The 18,615-nt window shown below is 33.4% G+C and overlaps 1 protein-coding gene across 2 annotated transcripts; it reads left to right on the forward strand.

The window, feature by feature from the left end:
- The first annotated feature begins 1,921 nt into the window (after positions 1-1,921).
- POU1F1 (POU class 1 homeobox 1) lies at positions 1,922-17,082 on the forward strand. Of its 2 annotated transcripts, none has more exons than XM_004272645.2 (6): positions 1,922-2,231; positions 5,107-5,178; positions 12,322-12,546; positions 14,571-14,735; positions 15,470-15,530; positions 16,610-17,082. In XM_004272645.2, the coding sequence occupies exons 1-6, from the start codon at positions 2,090-2,092 to the stop codon at positions 16,818-16,820; spliced, it is 876 nt and encodes a 291-aa protein (XP_004272693.1). In that variant the 5' UTR covers positions 1,922-2,089; the 3' UTR covers positions 16,821-17,082. The 2 variants fall into 2 exon arrangements, with proteins under 2 accessions (XP_004272693.1, XP_004272692.1); XM_004272644.2 differs by having other exon boundaries at positions 5,029-5,178; positions 16,610-16,820.
- The last annotated feature ends 1,533 nt before the right edge of the window (positions 17,083-18,615 follow it).

Here is an 18,615-nt window from a genome sequence, read left to right on the forward strand (position 1 = left end):
AGTTAATTGCACTGTTATTTATAAAAGTGAAAAGCAAAAAGCAATACAAACACCCAACAATAAATGGCTAAATTGTAATAGAGCTATATAGTTCAATACTATGCAAAAGCAAAACTGTGTACAAAAACTCATTTAAAAATCTGATAAATTAATAATTTACAGTGCTAAGTAAAGATTATAATGGGAACATCTACTTCCTGGCTTTACACAGTTTTAACTGTAACAGTCTGGTTTCCACTTCATAGCATAAATAGTTAAAAATTTTTAAACCATTATTAAGGAAATTATGTCTAAAATTGCAATTTTAGAATTTTAGATGGCAAATACTGGTGAAGTTCTTTGTTGCTCTTCCAGGCAAGTTTTACAGTGCTCCTCTTTATCATTTGGTTCATATACTTTACCGACATATTCCAATGACTCAAACTATAGCAAAATTATTAGGGGCAATTTTCAAGTACTATTCTCTCTAAATATCATTTAGTTTATTTTTACAATTATTGATGCCCTATAAACTTTTAATTTTCTTAGCAAATCTCTTTATAAAAAAATTCTCTTTATAAACACATCAAAAAAATACTTTTTTGTATAGGTGAAGTCTGAAAATTACAAGAATTCTGCAAAAGTAAAATAAATACGTTTGATTACCTGTAACCTTCTTCTCTCATTAAAGAAGACAAATGGAGCTTCAAAGAGAATTCAGAATGGAAAATATGTCATTTTTACAATAAATATTTTCAGGCAATATCTCATGATTTGGGCAACCTTATAACATCTTTTTCCTACAAAATATTTACTGGTTAATGACAAGCGTTCAAATTTCAAGTTTTTGAAAGTGTATTCTCATCAATATCAACATTAAATTTAGCACAAAGCAACCAATTCCAAGGTAAATATTCCATAATATAAAATTTCAAAAATATCTAATGGAGCATAAGTCCTTGCTTATGTCAGTAATATCTCTGCCTGTCAGGTTACTTCTGGTTCCTATATTATCCCTAGTATACATAATAAAGGCAGTATTGCATTCATTCATTTATATGTAGAAATCATGATCATTGTGAAATCATTATACTGATAATTATCTTTGAATCAATTGTTTATAGTATATTATTTTTTTCATAGTCTTATAATGTCAATATATTTTGTGTGGAAAGTTTGCACCCAGTGCAGGTTCTGGAGTAGAATGGCAAAGATCAGAGGCTCTGGCACAATCAAGGTTAGTGAGAATGGTACAGATCTCACAAAGATGTGACATTTGCTGACATAACTGTAGAAAGTGACTAGAATAGTGTTGACATCTAGTAAGAGCTCACTAAGTGTATGTTCTTGTTGAATAAATTGAAACCAAGGGAAAGATACTATCACTAATGTTCATCTTCTCTACAAATTACTAGAATTTTATTTAGTATTTTATCATTTTCTATTTGTGATATAGTAAAAATTCAATTGTTTTTCAGAATTATATTGAGTGTGAATCACTAGTTGGCAATATATTCATTCTCACATTTAGTCTTTTATGCTTCTTTCAATTTAAACTTTAAAATTCTGCTTCTTAAAATTATGTAGCGTGTACTTCTCTTGTTTTGTTATTTTTCAGATTTAATGAGGTTATGAAAAAAAGAAAAATATCTCATATGTATAAATTTATCATTTTGTTAGTAGCAAAAACACACCTAGTGTTTTTCAATTCATTGTAGTGTTATTTCTTTGAGGGCACTTTTTTTTTTTAAGCTCTTGATTCCTTTCTAAAAGGTCTGAATTACTGAAGTTGTTAAATAAAGTTTCATATTTCTCCTTGGCCTTCAGTCTGTACCCAAGAACCAGCTTCCCCACTTGGGCATGGATTATGTTTGGGTAAGAAGGAAGACTGTCCAGATTGATGAAGCAATACCCCTGGGAAAAGACGATTAACATGTATAAAGGGATTTCCCTGCAGTATAAATACCAGCACGCGTCCTCCTGGTGCTCAGAGCCTCCCTGATGTATATATGCAGGTAGTGAGATTTGAAACGGCCCTTTGAGATGGTGATATAATAAAACTCTGACTTGAGGAGCAGACTTCTCCTCATTTTTCTACTCTTTTGTGGGAATGAGTTGCCAACCTTTTACTTCGGCTGATACCTTTATACCTCTGAATTCTGAGTCTTCTGCAACTCTGCCTCTGATAATGCATCACAGCGCTGCCGAGTGCCTACCAGTCTCCAACCACGCCACCAACGTGATGTCCACAGGTACTGACTCCAATAACCGTCTACGTGTGGCTGGGCCTAACATGTCAGGGTGGACGCTTTGAATCTTGTTAGTTTAGAATCTCATTGCTTCTTTTATTTTCATTGGTGTTAAGTTAAATATTCAGGATATTGAAGAGGTCAAAATGCCTAAGAAAATTTTCAAGAAATATTAGTAAGTGTAGTAATTTCTATTATTGTTGGTTTTACTATAAAAAGAGATCTGTTTTCTATATAAGTAAACAGTGAGTCTGAGATTTATTTGGTTTTTAGATTACATTTACTACCATGTCTAAAAACAGTCATACACCTCACAGTAAACACAACTGAATGATTCCAAATACCAACAACAATGGGTTTCAAAGAATAAAATAATTAAGTGTTTAAATACTTAATTACTTTAATTACTTAAATACTTTAATTTAAAGTATTACTTTAAATACTTTAATTTTTAGCATAATTAAAAACTCAGAAATCAAATCTAGAGGCAATATAATATTTAGAGCCCATGGACTGAGTTGAATTTTCTCAAAATTGAGTTCTGAAGAGACTTCAAAGTTTTTATATTTTCTTATATAACTTTCTTAAATGAAAATTAAACTTGAGAATTCAAATATATTGTCTCAAACACAACCAAGCAAATAAGTATATTTTTTTAATGTGTCCACTTTTTATGCAGTAACAAAGTGTTTTGAAGTTGATTTATAAACAGTCTTGAGTTGAGTAAATGTCTTCTGCTTAACAGCACTTTCCACTTGTTTTAAAAGCAATCTAAATATGAACTAAATTTTATACATTTAAAAATCAAAATTTGAGTTGATACATTTATATGCTGATTTAAAGTATTTTAGCCTTATCTTTTGTTATAATTAAGCAGCTTTCAAACTTATACGTAAGTTTAGCATTAATCTTCAGCTGAATTTTAAAGTATCTAGAGATCATATATTTAGACTCTGGGAAAATTATTAATGTAGTGATTTTTTATATACTAAACATTCTCAGAATTTAATTTAAAATGTACTAATGAAAATATCCTCAAACATATTTTTTGGAAAATGTAATAAAGTATTTTTATCAAAGAGGTGTGGTATAAATAAATTTAAACAACCATCACATAGCTAATTGTATATTTTACATAATAGGCATTTATATAGGTTGGTGATGAGAAGGAAAATGCATTGTTTGCTTAATCTACTGTGTGTGGATAGTATTTGGCTAGAATAAAAGTAAAATTTGGAATTGAGGTTAAAATTAAGCAAGTTTAGGTCAAAACCCTATTTATTTATTTAAAAATAAGTAAATAATGTATAAATAAATAATTTATAACTAAGCTATAAATATTTATAACTAATTTATACATAATTATAAATAATTATGTATAAATAAATAATTTAAAAATAAATAAATAGTGTATTTAGTAAGTTAGCCTACCCTTTTACACTACTTCCCCACATCAGAAAGACAAAAGGTATTTAAACCTTGGAAGTAAAAACATTCATAATCAATAAAAGTGACCTAACGTGTTTTAAATAACAATAACATTGATTTTTATAATTTTTCCATCAAATTGTAATCATATACATCTAATTTTCTAAGTAAGGAATTAAAAATAGTGATTATAATGAGAAGAGCACTTAGATATTGAATGCGTTTCATGTTTATTTGTTTAATTTTGGAATGCATAGTAATCATTATAAAGTAAAATGATTTCAGTTCTCTCTGTGTCAGTTGTAAAATGAAAATTTATGCAGATATTTTAAAATATTAAAAATTGAGTTATAGTTAGAGAAAATATGTTTTACGTTCTGAAGAAATTTTGTCTTTAATCGGTAGACCATATATTTTCAAAGGATTCTAAATCTATTCTTTATAATATCTCATATTATTCAAGAAGATAAAACTTTATTTATGAAAATCCACCACTACATTCAGGATATCATGAAAAAAAGCGAAAATAAAATACATAAGAAAACGTTGGCTAGTGATTTTATTGTCAGTAGTCCATTGTTATTCATCTTTAAAGCTTGATAAAAGTTTAGTAATTCAAATTTATACTTTCAACATATACATTAATTCAATGAAACCTATAACTATTTATAAATGAGGTTAAGTTTATATGCTAGGTTCAACCTTTATAAACCTCAAGTTACTCAACAATCAATGAACTTATTTTTTGACCAGCTTCATCATTAGACTTGTTGAATTAATTGTGTGCATGAAGAAAACCTACAACCTCAAGGTTTCAACACCAGCCTAAATACATCGTACATTGTCACAGGCTTTTCATAAGCCTCTGAACTTAGTGGGGTTTTTTATTATTATATCCAGTAAAAGGCTAGTGGCTCTGCCATTTCCTCTTTGATAGAAAAAATTTGTTAGGTGAATAAGCAGAAGTAAAGACTGATCAGGAGTTGATTTCTGTATTCATTGTTCCAGAAAAAGACCAGAATTATACTATGTTATACAAGAATTTTAAGAAAGTATCCTCTCGTCAGTTCTTTGCAATGTCTATATTGAGTGGAACCTGCGAGAATTCGGCTACTTCCGATTAGCCAAGTTTCAAACTGGTCAATCACCCCAACACAGAGCACAGGATATAATTAATGAAGGCTCTAGTCCACTTTGATGATTCATGATCTCATTATTTGAGACAAATTTCAACCTCTAGTTTTAACCTACTCATCAGAGAACCGCCCCCAAATGAGAATAAATTATTGGCATATAACTTTAAGAATAGCTTAAACGTGTACTTTTGAAATGAAATGAATGTGTCTTGAATCCTCGTACATTTTCTTACCAGTCCCATCTATTTTGTCTTTGATCCAAACTCCTAAATGTTTGTGCACATATTTCTTGGTGACAACATTGGGAAACACAGCAACAGGACTTCATTATTCTGTTCCTTCCTGTCATTATGGAAACCAGTCATCGACCTATGGAGTGATGGCAGGTAAGAAAAATTGTCCTTACATATAAGATTGAGTTTGGGGACACTTGGATGGATTTCCTGGGTCTGAGGGAATCTTGACCAGAGTATATCATGAATTTCAGATCTCTTAACCTTGGAAATGCTGGTAAAACCACCGCTTATTGAAATGTTCTCTGATCTGTGATGTCTTCAGAGACCATAATAGTTATACCTGATTGCCCCTATTCTACCCAGCTCTGAGCTGCTATGCTTCTTAACTCTTGTGTTTGCTTTGTATGATTTTTATTTTAATTCTCTACTGCCAAACTGCTCATTGTCACTTGTTTATGCCATTAGTGGGCTTGCCTACAGTAATAATAAGGTAGCTGCTAGCCTTATGTGTCTATTTAAATTTAGATGTAAATTAACTAAAATAAGGTCAAATTTAAAATTCAGTTCCTCAGTTGCACTAGTATTTCATATTTCAAGTGCTCAGTAATCTTACGTGGCTACCAAAGCAGATAGACCAACCTCTAGAGCATTCTCCTCACCACAATATTTCTTCTGGCCATTTGGTCCGTAAAGATAAATAAGACATTGAAGGCTAAGAGTGATTTGCAGCTGCTTTAGCAATAGTTGAGTCTTTGGCAGCCCTGTCTGAGATGCTTCTGGGTCTTAGATGAGATTGAAATAGTTGAAGTTACATATCTTTTTTCCCTTTGAATGAGTAAAACATCACTAGATCAAGATAAGCTACTTGTTTATTGACACTTGCATGAAGATATTGATAGCACATTTCTTAAGGAAAAGAAAATATGACCTAAGAGATCCACTCATTACAAAATTCATGACTTAATTTTAGGATATGGCCATAGAAACAATTTTGCTGGGCACAGAAGTTTTTTGGGGGTATCCCTTAATCTTTTATATTTATTTCTGCTGCAGGGAGAGAAATACTGTGGGTAACAATAAACTACCAAGGATCTATGGGAGAATGTGAGTGTGTGTGTTTGTGTGTGTGTGCACGCTTGTGTGATATTGAGAAACTCTGGATAGAGAAATCACATATTAGGGAAATCTTTTCTTGTGTTTTGTTATCCAGAGTAGGTAATAAAACATCAAATATGGATTTATGCTTATACATTTGAAATAAAATTGAACAAAGAATTTAGTTCACCAACCTTTCATTTCTCAGAATTTCTCAGTTTAAGACTCAATAAAACATTAAAACTTTAAGATAAAATATTTCAGAACAAATTAGCTTCTTTTACCTTCTATTAGGCAGCATTCTGAATAAACTAGTATCCTCACCTTTATATAAAATGAAAATTGATGTTCTTAATGGTTACCTGTAAATCCTAATGTCTCTCTTTAATAAGTAAGAAATAAAGAAAGCCATATTTTTCTTCCTCTTTGAAAACAGATCATTTATGATTCATATACGTAGTAGTTAATCAGTATTCATGGTTAATGAGAACAGCCCTTGATGATGAACTATTTTCATTATAAAATAGAATAATATGCATTTAGCCACTAGAGGTGCACGCAGAATTCTTTCTGTGGCCTCCACCACATTTTGATTATGGAGACTGGAAATAACAAGCTCATGGCCACGTGCTGCCCTTTCTTGGAGGAAAAAGGCCTTGCTCTTCCTTCACAGTAAGTTCCAGGAACTCCGGTACAACTATAGGCTCCCTCTATACCCAGCAAGTGGCAGGAATGGATTGAGGTTGGCACAAAGATAAAACCAGCCACAGACCAAATACTTTTAGACGGACTTTGCTACCACCTCCCTCTCACCAGATCTAGGCCAGTGTCTGTGGAGTTCACAGCAGGCCTGAGAAATCCAACACCCTTCCAATTTCCAGGATTGGAGACAACAGGCCCAGGTTCACACTGAGAGTTCACAGGCAGCTCAGATTGTGCTGGTACAAGTTTCCCTGGCAGGCTCAGCAAACTCTCTTCCTCATTAAAAGTTAAAAAGGAGAGGCCCCTGGAAAAGCCCTTTAAAATGATTCAAAGCCTGGGTTGGTGATAATCACGAGAAAACTTGCCCTAAGATTTGGAGGTATTGTTGTAGTCTTAAAACAAAGTTAAATATATTTTGTCACTGAAAGAAATATTCACCATAGCAAACATAGAGATTATATTTGAATATTTTTTGAGAGGGATATCATTAAAATATGGTGTGCTTTATAATTTGTTACAATGTCACTATTTTGACATATATTTGGTAATTAGCCTTTGCATCATGGCCGATTAGATCTCAGAGAATCTGAACCTTTCTGCCATCATCCCCAGAGAAGCTACACAAATTGAGTTGTAAAACACAAGAATTCAGAAGTATTCAGGAATTCAGAAAAGGTATAAAAAACACAAGAGAAACCTGGCAATGTCATTTGAATTTTCTGAGAAGTCTCAAGGCGTTCATCAAATCAGCTGCTTCCACACAATCCACAGAAGCGTTTAATCATCAACAAAAAAGACAGATGCATTGTCACATACTCCATATAAAAGCGAAGCTGCAGAAAGAACCATATTTCAAAGGGTGTGAAATTGCTTTATTTGAATAAGGTTATTTTGTCACTATACTCTGATGCTTACATTTAGTTTGAGCATTTCATTAAATTAATAACCCATCGGAAGACAAGAGCTATAGCTAATATTTTGTTAAGGTTGGTAGGGAGGATTCTAATCATCAGATGAATTCACTGTGCTTCATAGACCAGGTGTGGGCATACCAAAGAGAATGACTGATTGGATGAAATGAATTAGCCACACCAGGAACTAATTACAAACCTTGTTCAAGTCAGCATCTCCAAGTGTCAGTCTCTTCATATCCAAGTTGCAGTGGGTACCACAGGTCTATCAGAGTTGAGTTGTGGCAACTTTGTACCAACTCAACCTGGCTTTCTCCTTGATCTTCTCTTCAGATACATTCTCAGTTACATTTCTTCTTCTGTCTCTTTTCTCCTGAGAACTTAGATAATTCAACAGCCTACAGTATAGATAATAGGAAACAGGGAATTATAAATGGTATTCAAAAATCTCTTCTGGAAAAACACAAAATAAAGCAAAATAACAACAAAAACCCTTCAAAACTCTGATTCCTGGGTATCTGACATTGTGTCTCTTCTCCAGTTTCTAAAGCTGGGTCCAAGTTAGAAAACAAGCTTAATGAGCTGCGTACTTTGTCCACCGTCCTGTGGAAACTGGGCAAATCAGCTACATGGTAATGATTGATAAATCCAGCAAGGTTATGACATAATGGCCACCCAAGATGTGCTGTAAGAGTCCTTGCTTAAAAATGAATTTTATCAGGAAAGCAAAATAGCTGATATTGGAGAATTAATCAAGAAGATGGATGTTCTTTTCTTATGAGAAGTGGATAATAAGAGAAAAGACTAGTATGGCTGCAAGTGCCCTTTACACCTGGGCTAAGGCAAAGGGTAACAGAAATCTGTTTGACAGTGACATAGAGAAATAGTCTACTTTGGGTCCATCTCTTCATTCTTAAGTTGTCTTTTTTTTTTTTTCTGTTTCATTTTTTTCTTTTATTTAGTCTTACTTTTCCCTAACTTATTCTGGTTGTGTTGACAATAAGGGAAGGAGTAATTCTGACCATCTTTTGCCTCTGGATCATGAAAGGACTTTCAGTAGCACTGACTCTATGTATTTTCCCTAAATTTTGTATCCTCTGTCTCAACTGCACAACTCGGTGATTGTAAAGCAGCCACAGGCAATATTTAAACAAACAGGCATGGCTATGCTCCAAATCAACCTAATTTATAAAACCAGGAAAAGGACCCTGTTGTACATGAATAGGATGTACAAATGCACAAAAGAGAAAAAAAAATCACAATTCAAATTTATGATTTGTTTCACGTTGTCATGCATGAGGACAAAAAAAAACCAAACAGAAATGGAGATATTCAAATGTACTTTGCTGTTCCAGTCTACAGCAAGGTGGGTGTAATTTACTGTGTCCCTTTGCTTCCCCTGTTTGTTCTTTTAAAGCTTCATAACCTCAGAGATGTTGTCAGTTAGCATCTGGCTGAGCCACGTGATGCAGAAGAGCCCCCTGCCCTGTATCACAGAACCTTGAGTCAGGTCCCCGCAAGGCAAGACCATGGCCTCCCCATCACCTGCTTTAAAAGACTCACCTCTGTTACTCTCCCTCCTCCGCCACCCAGATGTACATGCAGAGCAGTTCAGAAAGGCTGTGGTGGATTAATCTGCAGTGTGAAAATACATCTTGGGCTGTAAAGAATGTACAAACACTTCCAAGATATTTAGGTGTGCACTTGTTCTAGGCTTATAGACAATTTTGCTTTAGCAATGCTTTGGAAATTGTTCATGAAACTTCTGCGGCACACGACTCAATGTATCTTATTCTCCTCCTCCCCAATCTGACTTTTCAATAATCCAGGCTTTAGAAAAAAATTTTAAATATCTTGTCATGTATACCATACCAATCACTCCCCATTTTCTGCCAAATATAGGATCATATGATAGAAACCACAGGTTGTTTGGCTGTGCTTGTGACTGTCATGAATTTCTGTTTAAGGTTAGCTCCAGGAAAACCGTGTCCTTGTAGATAATTGTGGATACTTTCAATTAACGGAAAATAAAAACATGTCACACATTGTGCTTTCCTTTTTCCTCTGGATGCCAGACTTTTGAACATGGTATTTTCTGTGTACTTCTTATGGACTCATGTTCAAATTTATTTGTTAAATGTGCATTTCTCCAGAGTATTTATAATGTATAAACTAGCTTTAAAATTTTCCAGAAATAGAGATGGCACACTTCCAATATTTTATTAAATAAATATAATACTTTTGTGTGAAAGCGTTTGTTTAATGTAACCAAATATGTTTAAGATGCAGAAATCCTTAAAGTCATTTGATTTCCCTGAGTACAGACTACCTGAAAAATGGACTGATTATTTTGATGTGGTTTACTGCAATGTTCATTGGAATTCACTTCTAGTTTCAACTGTGTAGTGAATTCATCATAGCACCCAAGAGAGAGTTATTTAACTTGTTTTCATTCAAATTTTAAATTGTGGGTAAAAAATACATATCTTTTCTACTTCATTTGTTTATATAAGGATAAGAAGATGACAAATGTAAAATGAACACAGCATGGAGATTTGTAGCAGTGCAACTATTATCAGCAAGAAAAATTGAAAAGAGTGATCAAGATTGCTAACAAATTCAGACCTTTCTGCATCTCATGTAAACGATATGCAACAAATTACTTATGTGAAATAAAAATAATTTGACACAGATTACATGAGTTATCCAAAGTGCCTTAAAATACATTAAATATGCAAAATAAAACAGCAGCCTGATTTGTCTATGTTTTTACTGTTTCTCAGAGTATTTCATCATTAAGTGTAATAAGTGGCATTGCTCTTTCTGAATGATGAAAGAAGTGAAGATTTTTTCATATGTGTAAGATTCAACTCTGAAAGCAAAGCAAAAGAAAAGTCTTGAGATAAATATTAAGTAAATGTGAAAATAAAAGTGATCAGTTTTCTTTTTTATATATTAGTCCTTTCTTTTAGTTCAACTAGCAGAAATCTAAAACTAATAGAAAGCTAAAAATGAACCCTAAAGGTAATAAACATTAACAAATTGAGTTATGTAATAAATTAAAAATTGATATTAAAAAAGAATAAAACTGGATAATTTTGATTTTTAGAAGTAACATTAATTGCTCTAGACAGGAATAGTTTCTTTTGTATATTTTTTACATCTGTGAAATGGCTAAATTTATTTTATGCTATTTTGTTTAATTTCTCAATTGCGTGTGTATTTTGCTTCAGAAAAGTAATATAGTCTACTGGAGTACACTATATAATTACATATTCTCATGTAAATAATATAAGCCAACAATTTGCTGACTTACACTATTCTTTGCTCATTACGTGTTGATATATTAATGTAAGCTTTATATATCCTGGCAAAATACACTATTACTCATGTCTGACTTGTGAATGTATTTATAGAGAAATTATAGGTAGCATAAACTTGATGTATTTTTTCAGTAAGTTTCTAAGAATGATTACTGCAGGTATTCTGTAGTCATTTATTTTTAGTTTAAATACTTATTTGTACTCATAAGAAAGATCATTAATTATTGCATATTTTATTTACATCAAAATGTCTTGGTTATACAGGTGTCATTTAATATAAATTAAAGTTAAATCTCTATGAATAAAAATGTAAAGTACTGATGAAGAAAACAAAAATAAAATGTGCGGGAGTTTGGCTTATACAATCCTCTCACCCACGCTCCACGACTGAGGCAGACTCTTCTTTCCAAATGAAGAATGAAATCTAGAAGCAATTAAAAAATTAAATCTTTTAGTTTTTGGGGATTTATTTAACTCACTAAATGGATTCAATGCTTCATCATTTATGGGTGATTACCTATCATATCTAGAACTGCACCTTTCCTTGCCACTTATTTTTGCTTCCTAAATAATTGTCAAGAAGTGATTCCATTATATTTTATACTTTTCAAGAACTCTTGTTGCTGACTTTTTAATAGAACTTTAAAAATTACTTTTTGTTAATGTCTGTTGCTTGTTAATGTCAAATCTATTTAAACATATTAATGCATTTTGTGTTCTCATAATTTTATTTTTACCTGCCTTTACTAAATTAAGCATTTACTGAAAAAACAGTGGGGTTTCTTAATAATGTAAAATCAATTTTTCAATCCTACGAAAACTTCCCAGCATAGCCTTTAACCACGTGCCTGATTATAACAAACATCATAGATTATTTGTTCAATGAATTAAGAAAACAGAGATGAATATGTACATTCTGGTTAAAGTTGAACCTCAGATTCCCAGGAATAGATGTCTTTTAAGAGAAAAAAATGATGGAAAACTCACACTTCTGTGAAATTTGCTTATTTCTATTTTAATTATTTGCAAGTCCCTGCTTCTTCCCTTTGGCTTTGCAGTATCTTTGTTTTTGCTGCTCCCAGGAAGGTGGAAAATAAATCATCGCATTTATACTAAGTTACTCTTCTATTTCAGAAGACTGAATGTCAGGTAACCTTTCAGAATTGAGACTGGCTGTCACAATAATCTTATGGGCCAAACTCTTGCATGTATAGAAATGGGGGATAATTACAAACGGTCCTTTCCTTTTCTTGCTGTTACAGGGAGCTTAGCCCCTTGTCTTTATAAGTTTCCCGACCACACCTTGAGTCATGGCTTTCCTCCCATGCACCAGCCTCTCCTGGCAGAGGACCTCACAGCCGCTGATTTCAAGCAGGAGCTCAGGCGGAAAAGCAAGTTGGCTGAAGAGCCAATAGACATGGATTCTCCGGAAATCCGAGAACTTGAAAAGTTTGCCAATGAATTTAAAGTGAGAAGAATTAAGCTAGGTATGTACTTGTTATGAGCAGTGCGGCACACAACCTGCTCTGCAAATTCTTACTCTGTTACTGTTCAGTCTCTTACACTCTGCTCAAAAGTCCAAGACAGTTCTCATTCTACATATCTACTGTGGATGTAAGTTACTCGAATGATGACACACCTACAAAAACCTTCATTTCCCTGTAAATTCTTAGTAGCCAAAATACATAGATTTCTAAATTAATGGTACTCTTTTTCAGAGATAAGTTTTGAAGTGCCTTTTTTACCTATATTTTTTTTGAAGAGATACCTTTGTATGATTCAAAGGCTAAAAAGGTATAAGTGAAATATATCCCTTCTGCTTGTTTTTCCTGTTTATCAGTGTTGTGTGGCCTTCCAGAGGTATTTTATGCATATACATACAAGCAGATACATATATTTCTTCATACAGATTTTTTTTCATTTAACTATTTGTTTTGGAGAGCTTTCAATATTAGTTTTTTAGAAGCTTTCTGTAATGCATCTGCCAATTTCCATTTTATGAATATACTACCAGTCTCCTGCTGATGGAATTTGTATGGCCTTTAATCTTATGCTACTGAAAACAATACCACAATAATTAACTTCATAAATGTCATTTTGCACCTATATAAATACATGTGAAGGGAAAGTGTTAAAAGCAAAATTGCCTGATCAAAGAGTATGTGTGTTTGGAATCTCGATAGATGTCAAATTGGTCTCTGTGGAAGTTGTACCAAATTTTACTACCGCCATAGGTGTCTCTTTTGCCACCCTTCAGAATATGAGCTCCATGAAAGCAGGAGTTTTTTGTACTTTGTTTTTTGTTTATTTATTTCTTTTTTGTTTTCTCCTTAGGGGCATATCCTCAGCACTTAGAACAGTGACTGGCACATAGAATAAAAAAATAGTTGTTGAAGGAAAAAGATGCTTAAATCTTTTGGATCTTTGCAAATCAGATAGGTCAAAGTGGTGCCTCATGGTAGTTTCATTTTAAATTTCTCTTATTATGAGTGAAGAGTGAAAGATGTTCTTTCATGTGTTTGACAGTCATGTGTAATTCCTTTTCTGTGAACTGTCTGTTCTCAGCCTTTGCTCACTTTCTATTGAAAAGTGTTTTTAATGTAAATAACCATAATAATTAACCTTGATTTTAATGCATGAAATGTATTTTTTAATGGATTGAAATGATGGTGCAAACTTTTGCATTTGTGAAATGAGCCACTGGTAATTTTTAATGATATTTATTGATGGGCATCATATGTAATCATTTTGTGCATACAGGTATATAGCCTTAGGCCCTGAATTAATATGTAGTAACTATTTGTCATAAACACGCAGTAGGCATCTTTATAACATTCATTTTCAATTTGCTATTTATATTGCTGTGAATGTTTCAAATTCTATATTGATGTCTTATATCAACTTGTATTCTAAAAATGTTTGAGACAATCTATGAGAACTTTTTGCCTGGAGATAGAAGCATTACTGAATGATATCATAAATATGCTTGGAGGTATACATAAAATATTGTGTGATCAAAGTCTCATAATAAACATGTTTTTAGGGAAAGTAAACACAATTCTTAGTTTTATCCTCAACATGTTGAATCTTTCACTCTTAAAGTTGAGATAAAAATATTTATGATATACCACCATGTATTTTATGCATTATATTTAATATACTATAGATTTTGAGTATATATCATCAGATGTTTAATAAAAATGATTAAGAGAGAATTTTTAAATGTCTTCTAAAGTGTTTATGACACATCTAACCAATCTGGCTAAAAATTATGAATGGCAGATGTTCCTACATGAATTCTTTTGACTTCTAAAAAAGTAATTTATTAACTATAAGGAATTTTTTTTGAAATACTGAACAATTCTACACTGAACCTTACTGTTATTCTAAGTTGCCAACCAATATATGGTTAAAAGTGGTAATTGACAAAGATACACAAAATTGTACAATAATGGACCAAAATGAATGCTTCTTGAAAAACAAGTTAATGGCCTTTGTTGTTTTTTCACAGGATACACCCAAACAAATGTTGGGGAAGCCCTGGCAGCTGTGCATGGCTCTGAATTCAGTCAAACGACTATCTGCCGATTTGAAAACCTGCAGCTCAGCTTCAAAAATGCATGCAAACTAAAAGCAATATTATCCAAATGGCTGGAGGAAGCCGAGCAAGTAGGAGGTACTAAAGTTGTTTCTGGAGACTCAGTGATGTTCTAACCTGAACACAATGCCTTCCCTTGGTTGGATTAATGCTAAAGTGAGAGGCTTGAAGTTTGGTTTGGTTTTGCTTTTTCTCTTTGACGTGAAAAATAAATATCTTGTTTCATCACACTAAAAAAAGCAAGGCCAGAGCGAGTGTAAAAATAAGTTTACTGGGAATGTAAATTGTGAGAGAGTAAACGGTATACGGAGAACTTCTAGACAATATGGCATAGGTGTGAAGTGGTAAAATGATTCTTTTTAACACATCCAGATTGTTTTGCCTCTGGGCTATATACGGTAGTAATTATACATGAATCATTTTCATAACCTAATATAAGTGTAGCCAGAGCATTTGCACACACAAGCAATGGCTAGATGAGCAATTTATTGTGATAAAATTATCTACTTATATTAATGTCAAGGCTGGATAAAGAGCAAGGTTTGAGAGCATTCAGAGCAAGGGTTCCAACCAAAAGTAGGGATATGATTTAAAAGACAATTGTTTTTGCTAAGTTAATATTTATTTCTGTGTTAACATTTTAATCTAGGGCTTGTAATCTAAAATGATGTAGACCGCAAAACTTTAAAACAAAAATGTGTGGTAATTTTATTTTGCATTGTTTTATAAAGAAAATTTTGAATCCAAATCTGATAGTTAAAATAAAAAGACTTACTTTGTTTTTGTAATTATTCATCTTTTCCCCCTCACAGCTTTATACAATGAGAAAGTGGGTGCAAATGAAAGAAAAAGGAAACGGAGAACAACTATCAGGTATACTTTTGAGCTATTAAGAGTTACTGGAGAAGAAAAAGATATTTTACAAATGGAATGAGCATTTAAGCATAATATAGATTCAATATAACATAAAAATGAATAGAGTCAATTGAGAAAATAAGATAGGTGAAAAAGCATAACATTTAATAAATTACTGGTGAGATATAGCTGGAAATTTAAAATCTGATGGAAAAATATGTATTGTTTGATTCAAGAACAGTTTTACTCTGCAAGTTTTGGATAAAACAGAAACTGGACAATCACTTCTAAATAGAGTGACCGTTTCTATTGTCCTTTTTATTTTATTTTTTGCGGTACGCGGGCCTCTCACTGCTGTGGCCTCGCACAGGCTCTGGACGCGCAGGCTCAGCGGCCATGGCTCACGGGCCCAGCCGCTCCACGGCACGTGGGATCTTCCCGGACCGGGGCACGAACCCGTGTCCCCTGCATCGGCAGGCAGACTCTCAACCACTGCACCACCAGGGAAGCCCTCTATTGTCCTTTTAGACATAATTCTTGCTCTGGCAGTATGGTATCTATGTTATTACAAATAACAAAACTAGTCATCAGTATTTTAGCTGCTTAAAGTTCAAGGTAACTCCTTGCATTTCAAGCCAGATTGTTCATTGATCTTTTTGTAATTTCCATGAGGCTCACAGAGGAATTGCTAAAATACAGTTTTTGTTTTAGTGGGTTAGTTGTACACAAAACATTTCATTTATTGTAAATAAATGATTTCTGGGGGACATTTAGAAATGCCTACAGAATTATTTCCTTCTCAGTAAGTCAGTGCCCTCTTGTGGCACAAAGTGGGATAAACACAATGTCTGGGTTCCCCTACTTATTTCTTCCTGTGACTCTGGTATAGGTAGCCTACGTAAGACTAGCAAGCATCCAAATGTTCAACAAACTGCACATTTATCTTTGTTGAAGAGCTTTGAAGGTGTTTTCGGAGTCTTTAAATTTCCTTTTTATGTTAATATTTAGGAAATTTAACCTAACAATTTTGATCTGCCAAAAACATCCCTAAAAATATCCTATCTCCCTTTCTCTCCTGTCAACTCCCCACCTCCCAGTATTGCTGCTAAAGACGCTCTGGAGAGACATTTTGGAGAACAGAATAAACCTTCCTCTCAAGAGATCTTGCGGATGGCTGAAGAACTGAACCTGGAGAAAGAAGTAGTGAGGGTTTGGTTTTGCAACCGAAGGCAGAGAGAAAAACGGGTGAAAACAAGTCTGAATCAGAGTTTATTTACTATTTCTAAGGAGCATCTTGAATGCAGATAAGATTTCCTATTGTGTAATAGCCAGTTTTTCTATTTTTCATTCCTTTCTCTTCTCCAGCCAAAATACAAATTCCTTTTTTGGTTAGCTTCAAAAAAATCCTATCAGTAACTTTTGCAGAAGCTTTTCTTTTCTACTTTAAAAATAAATACAATTTAAATTATATTGATGAATTATTCTCAGAAGCCACGTTGTACTTTTTAAGCCAGAGACTAATAGGAATAAAACAGTGATTCTCTCTCTCAATATATCTCTCCCTCTCTCTTTATACACACACACACACACACACACACACACACACACACAGGGGAGTGGTCTTTTAAAGTTTCCTTTTCCAAAGGCTGTGTATTTGCTTTTTAATATTTTAGTCAGTAATGTCACATAAAGAGTATCACCAGAGAAGATCCAATTAGAAAATTCCTTAACTGATGTCCTGCTTACCATCAGCTCTAATAGTTTGTTTGAACTAAATTTTTTTTTAAAATTTATTTATTTTTGGCTGCATTGGGTCTTTGTTGCTGTGTGCGGGCTTTCTCCAGTTACGGTGAGTGGGGGCTATTCTTGTTGTGATGCACGGGCTTCTCGTTGCAGTGGTTTCACTTGTTGCAGATCACGGGCTCTAGGTGCACAGGCTTCAGTAGTTGTGGCACGTGGGCTCAGTAGTTGTGGCTCGCGGACTGTAGAGCGCCGGCTCAGTAGTTGTGGAGCACGGGTTTAGTTGCTCCGCGGCATGTGGGATCTTCCCAGACCAGGGCTCGAAGCCGTGTCCCCTGCGTTGGCAGGCGGATTAACCACTGCGCCACTAGGGAAGTCCTGAACTAAAAGTTTTGCACTTAAGAACCACAGGGGCCTTTGAATTTTATTATTGCATTTAGGAATAAATCTTAGAAGTGACACCATTGAAGTTAACATTTAGGGCATAGAGCCCAAAGAAGTGTTTCAAAAGAAATTTGTAGAAATATTGTTACGTTCTTTTTATTCTTCCCAGACATTAGCTTTTTTGATGTTTAGCTTTAGAAAACATGCTTTATTGATTCTTGAGCCCCACACTGCTATTTCTGTAAGCTGTAAAAGTGCAAGGAAGATGTCTGGCTTGTTTGCTGTTGTTTCTCCAGTGTCTGGGAAAGCCTGTGCTCACAAGGGGCATGCAGTCTTTGTTAAATGAACAAAGGGGTGTGCTCTTAACAATGGCTACAAACTTGAAGGGAGTCTAATTTAATAACATAACTTATTTTTGAAATCTCACAACCTAGAAAATCATCTGGGGTCCTATCAGAAAAGATGATAATTTTTTATGTAATTGGTTAGAATATGATTATTAATAAAAAAGTTTACTATATTGAGCTTTTCAATTCAGAGAGTTGTACCTTGAGGGACATATTTATTTAATTTATAAGAATGTGCACTGTACAGCACAGGGAATATAGCCACTATTTTATAATAATTTTAAATGGAGTATAATCTGTAAAAATATTGAATCGCTATGTTGTACACCTGAAATTAACATAATATTGTAAATCAACTATACTTCAATTTAAAAATAGAATGCACTTCTTTAAAACTTATAGGCAGAAGTAGACTGTAATGTGATAGCACTATCAAATAATGACTTTGTTTTGCATTTTGAATGTCAATCTGCTGGCAATGTTTATCTAACTTATTTTATGGAACAATTAGACTAAATTTTTTTATTTAGAATGCTTACTAAATAAACTATACTGTCCTGTCTCTTGCTTTTTATAATATTAATAAAGACCAAGCATTATACAGGTCATAATCTATGTAGATTATGTTTGTG

This window comes from Orcinus orca, chromosome 5 (genome assembly GCF_937001465.1).
Source record: "Orcinus orca chromosome 5, mOrcOrc1.1, whole genome shotgun sequence".
Classification (NCBI taxonomy): Eukaryota; Metazoa; Chordata; class Mammalia; order Artiodactyla; family Delphinidae; genus Orcinus; species Orcinus orca.

Excerpts from the sequence above, each read along its gene's own strand:
- POU1F1 (XM_004272644.2), top strand. The coding sequence starts at position 2,090 with ATGAGTTGCCAACCTTTTACTTCGGCTGATACCTTTATACCTCTGAAT. Across the intron at positions 5,179-12,321 it reads GACCTATGGAGTGATGGCAG|GGAGCTTAGCCCCTTGTCTT; the intron begins GTAAGAAAAATT and ends TTGCTGTTACAG. Across the intron at positions 15,531-16,609 it reads AAACGGAGAACAACTATCAG|TATTGCTGCTAAAGACGCTC; the intron begins GTATACTTTTGA and ends CCCACCTCCCAG.